Source organism: Leuciscus leuciscus, assembly GCF_965113295.1.
Source record: "Leuciscus leuciscus genome assembly, chromosome: 15".
Taxonomy (NCBI): domain Eukaryota; kingdom Metazoa; phylum Chordata; class Actinopteri; order Cypriniformes; family Leuciscidae; genus Leuciscus; species Leuciscus leuciscus.
The window spans coordinates 18,096,101-18,108,178 of record NC_138739.1 but is presented as its reverse complement, the minus strand read 5'-3'; the positions used below and the strand labels follow the sequence as shown (position 1 = coordinate 18,108,178).

At 37.1% G+C, this 12,078-nt stretch overlaps 2 protein-coding genes across 3 annotated transcripts in view; one reads left to right on the top strand and one right to left on the bottom strand.

Moving 5' to 3' along the window:
* The window catches only part of LOC309476067 (uncharacterized protein), a 112,297-nt gene that overhangs the window by 52,691 nt on the left and 47,528 nt on the right, over positions 1-12,078 (bottom strand). The gene's annotated exons all lie outside the window — the stretch shown is intronic.
* LOC309476306 (uncharacterized protein) overlaps positions 703-12,078 on the top strand; it is an 81,641-nt gene continuing 70,265 nt past the window's right edge. Inside the window, exons 1-2 of the mRNA XM_082139598.1 lie at positions 703-871; positions 4,786-5,073. Of these exons, the coding sequence (XP_081995724.1) occupies positions 793-871; positions 4,786-5,073 (367 nt within the window). The 5' untranslated portion in view covers positions 703-792. The remainder of the gene's footprint in view (positions 872-4,785; positions 5,074-12,078) is intronic.

Below are 12,078 nucleotides of genomic sequence, written 5' to 3'. Positions count from 1 at the left end.
TTCCGTAGCTGATGGACAGCTGGTCATCACTGCGTCTGCCAAATGAGAAAAAGGAAAGAATTATTGCTCAAGAAAAGCATTGTTGACAGTCATTTAACTAATTACAGTCAATCACTTTAGCTAGGATGCACACTAGAGCTGGCCAATATAGAGTTAACAGAATATAGATTGAGACTATATAATTTATATCAATATAGACAATAATTTATATCAATATTATAAATAAATTAATATCAATAATTGAACATTTTTGCTCGCGTAATGGTGATGCAATACGGGGTGTAACGATACGCGTATTGAACAATTCTGTACAAGGCATATATATATATATATATATATATATATATATATATATATATATATATAGGCTATATATACACACACATACAGGTGCTGGTCATATAATTAGAATATCATCAAAAACTTGATTTATTTCAGTAATTCCGTTAAAAAAGTGAAACTTGTACATTATATAGACTCATTACATGCAAAGTGAGATATCTCAAGCCTTTATTTGTTATAATTTTGATGATTATGGCTTACAGCTTGTGAAAACCACAAAATCAAAATCTCAGAAAATTTGAATATTACATGAAATCACACAGTAATTACACAGTAATCCCATGGGCATTACCAGTAATTTTTCAGTCTGTTCCTCACTCAGAAGACTTGGAATATAGTCATATGGACTTTATGGTGTGGTTGGTATGAATGTATAATTGAGATGTTCACCTGCAGACTCATGAATACATTTCTGTTCTCTGTTTCTGTGTAGCAGAGGAAGCAGAGGCCATGAAGGAGAGAGATAAGATAGAGTGGAACTATGAAGCTGAAGACAATCTCATTGGAGGGACCAAAAAGCCAGTGGCAGGTGCTGCACTCAAAAAAATTATATGTTGGCTTTAATTAACTTTATGTCAACAGGCCACACATAACTGGGTTACGTTAAACAAACATAATTTGTTATGTTACTTCAACATCATGGAATTAAGTAATTTTAAGTGACCCAATTTAAGTAGTCTCAAAGTGAATTTTTAAAGGCTAACATGATTCAGGTATCTTTTATATTCATTCATCCATTAATATTAGGGCTGGGAATCGATTAAAAAAATTAACTAATTAATTGCACAATTTCTGTAATTAATTGCAATTAATTGCGCTTCCCCCAAGCTTGTAATCATCAATATTTAAACTTAGAATCACCTAATTAAACAACACAAGAAAAAAAGGGAACAGAAAATAGCCCTATATTAAAATATTAAACATCAATATATCAATATATTATTCTTTTTCAATAATCAATCAACATAATCAATTTAACAGATTAGTATTATTATTATTATTTTATTAATTATTAAAACAAAATATAGTCCTACAAAGCTATTATTACCAGAGCATGTGATCAGAGCAGGTCATTTTACCATTGTTGCCCAGCATGGCTATACCAGCTCAGCAAACAGAAGTCAACAGAGAAATTTCACGTTACTTGAGTGGACTTTACTTTTCCAGTGCTTAGTACATGATTGAAGCCTTTGGGCCGTTAACGACAGAGCCGCCGACACACACACACACACACACACACACACACACACACACACACACACACACGGAACGGAGAGCTCGCCGCTGCTGGGCCATTAACGACAGAGCGAGCCGACACACACACACACACACACACACACACACACACACACACACGCACGCGCGCGCACGGAGCACAGAGCGCGCCGACCGACCGACACACACACATACACACACACACACACACACACACACACACACACACACACACACACACACGCACGCGCGCGCACGGAGCACAGAGCGCGCCGACCGACCGACACACACACATACACACACACACACACACACACACACATACACACACACACTCACGCGCGCGTGCGCGCGGAGCACAGAGCGCGACGCACATACCGAGCGGAAAAGACCCGCTCATGAAAGCTGCCCGAGAATGAAACCTGACCGCCGAACATGGAGGGGCGGGACGGCATATTTCGGCCTTTTTAATAGCAGACGCAACAGGAAATCATTAAAACGAGGCAAAAAAAAAAAAGTGCTGCGTCAATTGCGTTATTTTTTTTTAACGCGTTAAACATTTCAAATTAATCGCAAAGATTAACGCGTTAATTCCCCCAGCCCTAATTAATATTTAACTTATTTTAGTGATACATAATACAATTGATAGCCTATAGCTAGCTATTTGCTAGCAGTAGCACATATTAGCATCTTAAATGCTTACATGCTCTTTCAACCAAAGCAGTTGAGAGTGATTGAATCAGTCCACATCCAAACAAAATGCTCCACTCTTCTCCACACTGGTAACCCACTGTAAGTTAAATGGTTCTATCTCAAAAAACATAAAATAACTCTTCATTTTAACATTTATTCTCTCTTAATTCAAACAAATGCAAAGCATGCTGGGAACTAACAAGCACCGCCCACTGGTGCCCAGTTTCAGTTAATGCAACACAAATCATTCATGCAATCCAACACAAACGGATTAAGTAAACTTAAATTTTACATTTATTTAAGCAGATTGAACACAATGAAATTAAGTTAGGACAAAATGGCAGTTGGCGTCGCACTATACTGCCACCCTCTGGATGTAAGAATTGTTTACTTAACATAAATGGTTTGTGTTTAGACAATGCGTTAGGATTTTGTACTGTTAACACAATTATGTGGACCTTAATAGAAAAAAAAAACATTTCAAATCAACAAACATAATTATTATTTTTGAGTTTGGTGGGAGATTCAGTAGCAAACTGAGGCTGGATAAACTAACTGGAGATCTCACTATTGGTAACATCAGAACCATTCACTCTGGACTAAACTAAACTGAAGATCAGCAGTGGCCGAAGAACCATATACAGTCTTACTGTCAATGGTAAATCAACTCTTCCAATGTTTTAGTAATCATGCACTAGTAATCAGTTTTGGTGATCTGAAACTAAAGCTTCTAAGTGCTCAAACTTGAATTACTTTTAGATTACTTGCAAGTACAGGGCCACATTGAATTCATAATGTTATGTGAATATACAATTAGGAGATTAAAGTTGTAATATTGCATGAATAAATTAGGGACATTTTGAGAAGAATCAACTCACATAACGAGAAAAGGCATCAGGAATCATAGATAGTCAAAGAGTAGGGCTGGTTTGACAGTAGCGATTTCCCAATTTGAATGAATCTTCATTTATTGAGGCTACATTACTAGCGTTTTCTAGCTTTTTCCAAATGTTAATTATCCACACTAAGATGTCTGAAATTGCTTAAATCGCCTTACTCACAAGAATGATACTGAGTGGCTATAAATAAAAATAAATCTAGAGAGGAACATTTTGCAGTATGATAAAAATTCATTAGGCTATATTTTTACTTGACTACCATAGTGATGTGTCTGTATGTTTGAATAAATCTGTAATGAAAACAGAACATTGACACCACTTTTTAAATGTTTATATTTAACAAATTGAAGTAACAGAAGTAGCTTATTTTATTAAAATAAAATATATACAAAAAAAAAAAAATTAAAATGTTTATTTACAACTTTGGTATTTGACTGTTGATTACTATATCTAAAAAAAATAAGTATTTTCCAAGTGAGACATCATTATTTTGATATTTTGCTTAATAAACATTGACATGCTGTTCTACATTAAATATTGTGAAAAAGTGAAATAATTAAAGTGAACTGAATCAAATCATGAAATGCCCAGCCCTATAAAATATAGTTTGTAGTTTGTGAAATTATTTATTTTAATAAATCTTTAAATCATTCCATGGCCTAAACGTTTAAATACTACTGCATATTCTGCATCATTATGACTTTATTCTAAACTTAAATTAACCATAAAAAAAAAAAATATATGACTTTGCTCTGGTAAAAAGCTTAATATAATTATCATACATTTACTATAACAACATTCCTATGAGCTGTTGTTAGTCTAAAAAAACCTGCAAATTCTTTGGAAGTCACACAAATGTGTTTTGTGGGATTATTTAAAAATTGTATACATATTTCCATGTTCAGTTGAAGCCTTGTCACATAAATTCTATTAAAGTGTGTATACAAACAGTGTCTTCTCATCGAACAATAAAAAATATAGTAGTGTTGTAAAAATGAATGCATTTTTTTTCAGTTGTACAGTACACATATTTAATGCAATTAATGTAGCATCCGTATTTTCCAATATTTTTTAAAGCCTAATACATTTGAAAATGTATAGCTTTCAGTTATACTGTTATTCACTTATACTGTAAATGGCTATAGTAAATTACTAAAATTGAGAGAAAAGAAATCGAGACATCAGTAGCAGTATTGGTATTGGTGATACTAGCCTTTATTCATAAAAAGAGGCCATTAAACAATTCATTAAAATAAAGGCTTCTGTCTTTGTTTCTACTTGAATATTATCACTATATATATATATATATATATAAGAACAAATTTTTTTAACTAATTAAAATGCGATTTTGATTAGTTAAAAAAAAATGATTGAATGACAGCACTAAAGTATAGCCAATTTTGGACATACCTCATAAGAAAAAAAATAGCGAAATAGATGGTTGTGCTCATGAATGTTTAGTTTTCTTGCACCCTTATGGGATTAAAAAAAATGACAATGAGGTTCATGTTCAGGAACATGCTAAAATAGTAATAAAAAAAAATAATCTAAATGTATTATTTCAAATGTATTCAAAATGAATTCAAACATTTGTTTTTCTGTCTTTCTCTGTTTCTGCTGCTGCTGTGATGTGAAGTGGGTTCAGTGTCAGTGAAGGAGGGAGATTGTGCCCATCTCCCGACTGCTGATACAATACAGCCAGGGGATCTGATACTGTGGACGTTTGGAGCTGAAAACCGTCTTCTTGTTAAAGCTGATTCAAGAACAACTGTTAATAAGAGATTTGGAGACAGACTGAAGCTGCAAAAGACGACTGGATCTCTGATCATCAGAAACATCAGAACTACAGACTCTGGATATTATAATTTACAGATCATCAACACAGAACAGACCACATTCAGCAGATTAAATGTGACGGTCACTGGTGAGTAGAACAACATTTATTAAAAAACAGTCCTCAGCAGTTTTCCAACAGTGCTTTCCCGTTCCAGATTATGTGAGCAGTGCAAATCACTAGTTACCGTAAAACTTCAAATAATAGCCCTGGCTTTTATTTTCCCACATCGCCGAACTGCACCGGCTTGTATTTGAGACAGGCCTTTAATTTAGTGTTGAGACTTCACCCTGTGCTGCAATATACATTTAGTTTTACATTCATTTACAAAAATCAGCTGGTTGAATAAAAAATGTTCTGGTGATTCTCAATTCATTCAGTTAAAGGTGAACTATGCAGGTTTTTTACCTTAACTGAACAACTTCGGAGTCATTGGAATGGTTATATTACTTTTTTGGGGTTGAATGGTGGTCGCCTCTCAGCCCCCTATCGCCTGTGAGCGGAAAAACCACCCTTGCAACTTTGAGCCGGTGTTGTGACGAATTTCGACCCCGCCAAATTATTACCGCCCCTACTGTTGGTAGGATTAGGATTTGTTGTGGGGGAGGGGTTAGGATTAGGGGTGGGGATAGGATTAGGCAGTCAAGTACTGACTTCAACGAGGGTGGTAATAATTTGGCAGGGGGTCGAAATTCGGCACAACACTGGCGGGCCGCCGGCCGCAGCGTCAGAAAGTATTGGGTCATTCTATATTTAGGGGTACATTTCATGTCAGCCAAAAAGTCAGGAAATAAGTATTCTTTTTTTATCAGTAAACTAGGTGGTTAAATAATATATGCCCTTAATGTGCTAAATTTGTTATTTGGCAAGCTTAAGCTCTAATGGTTTTTTAAACATGTTAATGAAAATTAACATTTGATTCAATATTTTGTCAACTGTGTTACGGACATGCTGTGTGAAACATGAATTACATGAATAAAAACATGAATTCAAATGAAACATGAATTAAGTACCACATGTTTGATAACACATTTGTTTGAAGGTTTTTGAGTCTATTCACTAGAGTTTTTGAGGTTATCTCTCTAACTGATTTGTAAATTTGAATTTGGGGCTTCATAATGGCCGTTGTGGGATGATGTCATGAAGGATAAAACTTTTCTTCAACATAACTTCACAGTATGCTGCATTTTAGTATTATTCATCATCCTTACCCAAGATTGCCATCTCCAGAGATATAGTTCACATTTAAAAGATTTATGACATAAAAACCACACATAACACAGTTGACAGAGAAAGTAACACAGTTGACAGGAGTAACACAGTTGACAGGACACATTAAAAGGAAAAGAGAAAACTTTCTTTAAGATGATAACTTTCTTTTTATTCAACAAATAAATATATATATATACACACACACACACACATATATATATATATATATATATATATATATATATATATATATATATATATATATATATATATATATATATATATATATATTATAATGTTATTGAATATTTTATATTATTATCAAGTTAAATTAAGTTTTATAATAAATCATGACACTTTGGGTTCAATGGGTTGTAAGGACTGATCAGTCATGACTAAGCAGAAATAGACATGTCATTGTCAAGTCTATAATAATATAAGTCAATCATGAGGAATTCTGAATGCTTTATAACCCTTGACAAATGTGAATATATAATAATGTGTATATTATGTTGTGGATACTGAGTTCATAGAAAGTGTGGCCGTGATGAGATCAGTTAAGTTTATCCATTGTAATGCAAATCATGGTTTTTGCCAATTTGTAATTTTGTGTAATGTAAATGTAATTTCCATATAATGTAGTGTGAGCATAAATTGAAACTGAATTGCCAACATTGTCAAATGTGTTAATCCTTGTCAACTGTGTTACAGTTGACGGGTAACACAGTTGACGGGTAACACAGTTGACGGGTAACACAGTTGACATTTCGGCCATTTTAGGGCCTTGTGCAAACTGCTGGCCTTGGACTAGTTAGTAGTTGACCTTGATTAATGTTTTTATATTCTTTCTCACACATTTATAAATATAACATGTGACACAAGTTCACCATAACATGTTGATAACACAGTTGACGATCAATTAATCTACTCTATGCGCAGACAATAATATAGATAATATATTGAAGAGGAGAAGTTATGATTTACCACACTGTCTTCACATTTCCCTCCAAAAAAGGAATTGCATCAGAGTGATGTTGGACATGTGACTTTGGAACAAACCATTGCTGATTTATAGGGGGTTTTATAGGGAGTAACACAGTTGACACTGATTTCTCGGACATACACAAAATGGATAATTTAATGTAGATGCATGAGCAAAATATTTTTTTAAACACTTTTCTCAGTTAATGATTATTTTGGACAAATATTTATAAGAAATATATACAGAAACATGCATTCTAGAGCTAATGTGAAAAGCAAAACCTCACATTTACCAAATCGGACAGCACAAAAACAGCAACTTCCAGTATAGAATATGCCATTTTTGCAAGATAAAAGATGGGTATCTGGTGGATTTTTGTATTAAATGATTTAGAAATGTCCCCTGATATAAAAGTGATCATTGATAGAAGTGAAAAGTTCATGATTTTTTAAAAAAAATTATAAAAGAGTCCATGGACATGACATGTACCCCTAATTATAGAATGACTCTATTGCATGATATCAGGTCTTGCGATGTAACGAATTGCTTTACGGCAAAGAAATCTGTTAAAATTCTGTCATTATTGCGCTCCCTCACTCTGTTCAAACCCAAATGAAGAAGACGTTTTAAAGAATGTCCCATTTGCTTTGTTGTCGTTGATCTACTAGCCTCTGGTATCTGAGAGTCGCCAACATGTTTTTCGACAGTGTTGTCAAATATCTATTCCGAAGCTGTACGGGGAGCTCTATAAAGAAACCTGTGAGCAAAAAGCGAGAATACAGCGAAGAAATTCCCGAAACTGCATTAACGGACGCTCTGAGATAAAGTGAATTCAGACTGCAGACTAAGCAACGATTGTATTTAATTGTACAGTACAATCATAACATAGTACAGACATGATCTTAATTCCATAATGTCCTTAAACATTACAATATTGCTAGCCATAAACTGACAAAGTGTGCGTCCGGTGTGCGATACCTCGAGTTGTCATAGACGCGACGCGCGCTAAAGGCCTATTTATACTTCTGCGTCGAACTGCCGCCGTAGCTACGTCGTAGGCTGTGTGTAGCGCGCATACCCTTCGGCGTACCCTGACGTGCACCTCTCCAAAAATGTAACAACGCGTCAATTCTACGCGGACGCAAGCGCTGTGATTGGTCCGCCAGAACCCCTCACTCGGGGTTTCACATCCCTAGGTCCACAACGACGCAGAAGTATAAATTAAAACCAACACGTTGCCTACGGCGTATAGGCTCGGCGTAGGTCCGACGCAGAAGTATAATGAGCCCTTAACTCTCTCTGCCTGCCTTGTTTGCGTTAACAGCTCCCGTCCGATGCGCAGGGCTCTCTTGCGTGCACAATCTGCACAATAGAACTGGCTTAAACAGACGATCTGATGAGTTTTAGAAGATTAAATACAACCCGAAACTAAAAAACAGACCGGGCCTCTATTTGAGACCGGCCTTTAATTATCCAAACCTGTAGCCACATCAGGCGTGTAAAAGAGACAGGCGTTTATTTGGGACTCGGCTATTATTTGAAGTTTTACGGTAGTTAGTGCGGTTCATTTGAATGAGTGTGAACGCTGCCATCCGAACCAAACAAGCAGATCGAGACCACTAAAAAGTGGGTCTCGTCCGCTTCCAAACTAACTCTGGTGCGCTTCGAACGAAATATGAACGCAACATAGACCAGCGACATGTAAACGAACCAAAAACCGGACATGATGTGACCCTAAAAAGGAACGAATGCTCAAGCATACCTGTTTTTTTCCGTCATAGTCATAATATGGCCCCTCACAGTTCAGGACAGGCATCAGAACCGTGTCTCCTCGCGGCAGATCTACGTTTGTGTGTGTGATGGAGGGATTGCTGCACCTGTTTTGAATTATTTACACATTTGTTCAAAATACCGCCATAGTTTCGGCTGCGGACACACAACGAGCGCGTTTATCCCAGAACACAGCATTGGTTTGGATGTTTGGTGAGTTCTGTCTCAAAATATACATGATAAAAGCCAACCAGTCAGATTGTGAACATATCCCTATGCCTTTAGGTTCAGTGTTAAAAATGCCAATGTGAACTCTAAGCGGATCAGGACTAAATGTGTGTTTTTTTCGGACCAAAGGAACCAAGCTAATCGAACTACAAGTGTGAACAAAATCTAACATTTTTCTTTACAGTTTTCAAGGAAAAAGATGTGTAGTTATTAGGGTTGCAAAATTCTGGGAATTTTCAAAGATGGAAACTTTCCATGGGAATTAAAGGGAATTTAAGGGAATTAACAGGAATTTATGGGAATAAACTGGGAATTTTCAAAGTTGAAGGTTGGCTCTTATAGGGAACTTAAATATAGTTGAAGAAAGTATATTTTAGCATAACCTTGACTAAAACAAACAGATGCCATTCAAATACACTTGAATATCCATGCCATTCCTCTATCACATGCACATAGCACACTGCTTACTGCATGGCTATTGAGACCACACCCCCTACTGGCACTTTGCATGCCTCCATCACATGTACAGAAGCCCAAAGCACAAGACTATTGAAGGCACACATTTGAGCCTGTGGACTAAACAAAGTGAAGTAAGTTTTGATGATATTATGGGGAAATATATTTATTAAATGTTTAAATTGCAAATATCACATACAAATGTATTCATCTAGTAGATAGCAAGCTGATAAGTTAGATGCTAAATAAACTAGCATAACTTTATTTACCACATAAGTAGGGCTGGGCAGTATACCGCGGAAGAAAATGTCAACTGTAACAGATTTTTTTATTCTGTGTATACCGCAACATGTAAATAAGTAGGCGTGGTTAACTCACGTGCAGCGTGCGTGAGACTGAGACACTGATATTTGTCAAAGAAACATGAAGAAAGACCAAGAGGATCCACAAAAGGAATTACGTTTTCAAAATTAACGTGATATTTTCAGGGGGAAGGCGCAGAAGTCAACTAGAGCAGTGCAGCACACTGAAAGTTTAGAGAGACGCACATGCTCGTAACGGGGCTTACTTGACAACAAGTTCATATATCAATATTCTAACGAATAGAAATAACCTTAAATAACGTATCTATCCGTCTCTTATGTGTACAGTTACTTTCAGAGTGGACGCGCAATCGGTTGCCGTGGTAATGAATATTTCCAAAATTCCCCAGCTTAACTTCCCATGGAAATTTACCGGAAACTTTCCGGAAATTTACCGGAAATCTTCCGCCCCTTTGCAACCCTAGTAGTTATTCATATTGTAAAAATATTAGCTATATTTGTTTTTTAGTTTAGTGTACATGTTTAGAAAATCTTGAGATTGTGTAGCTTTGACATCATTCATATGTAGATGTAAATGCAGCAAAAGCATTTCTTTCTCTTATTTAAATTTCTGGGATTTGTCTCTTTATTTTCTGTCCGATTCCTCTGTAGACCGAGTGAATGAACCAGAGACGTCACTGCTGTTGTCTCGAGATGTTCCTGATGGAAAGAATGAGCAGCAGAGTTCAGTATAATGCGATAAGACACGCCCAACACCAGTGTCAATCACTGTGACATCATCAACAATCGAGCTCAACAAAATATTTCTGCTTTTATGAAAAGGAGAAATGAACCTGTGTGCTGGAAAAAGATGGAATGAGTTCTTGTGTGATGAGCACATGACTAACAGCAGATTACAGAAGACACGTGTTGAATCGAGATACTGACACTAATCTAGGGTGGCCAGATGAGATTGACTGAAAGTCGGTACGGTTTTCGGAGTGGGAGGGCGGGCTGCAGGACGACTCAACCTCCACGGACAGTTTTTAATGTTTTATCAGACAATAACTACTCAAGATTTTGCTTTCGTATAATTATTGGGACAATTAGGGCCAGATTCGGGATTCGGGACAACAGCAGCTTAAGATTTCGGGACTGTCCCGAATTTTTCGAGACGTTCGGTCACCCTACACTAATCTCACTGCTGAAGAACTACTGAGAACTGATGAAGCACGAGCACATGTAATGCTGAAGACTGAAGAGTTGCTATGTTTTTTTTCCTGAGGTTTAATTCATGGGACCATTTCAGTTCATACAAAGAGTAATCAGTTTAAATCATTATTAAATATTCATATGTTGTCAAAAACTCTACAATTAATAAATATGTTTAGTATATAATCTGTCTGCTGCCTTCGACACGGTGAATCATCAGATCCTTCTGTCCACCCTCTCATCGCTGGGCATCACAGGAACTTCACTCCACTGGTTTGAGTCCTATCTCACAGGTAGGTCCTTCAAGGTCGCATGGAGAGGCGAGGTATCCAGAGCACATCAGCTGACCACAGGGGTTCCCCAGGGTTCAGTTCTTGGTCCCCTCCTCTTCTCCATCTACACCACATCACTGGGACACATCATACAGGCACACGGTTTTTCCTACCACTGCTATGCTGATGACACACAGCTCTTCCTCTCCTTTCAACCAGATGATCCCACAGTAGCTGCACGGGTCTCAAGCTGTCTGGCGGACATCTCCACATGGATGAAGGAACACCACCTGCAGCTCAACCTGGCAAAGACTGAGCTTCTCGTCCTCCCTGCCAATCCGTCTCTACAGCACGACTTCACCATCCAGCTAGAGTCATCATTAATCACCCCATCAAGATCGGTCAGAAATCTTGGAGTAACGTTTGATGACCAGCTGACCTTCACAGATCACATTTCAAAGACAGCTCGATCATGCAGGTTTGCACTGCACAACATCAGGAAGATCAGGCCTTTCCTAACTGAGCATGCAACACAACTTATCGTCCAGGCCCTGGTCATCTCTAGGCTTGACTACTGCAATGCCCTTCTGGCTGGACTCCCAGCATGTGCGACCAAACCCCTACAGATGATCCAGAATGCTGCAGCTCGTCTTGTCTTCAA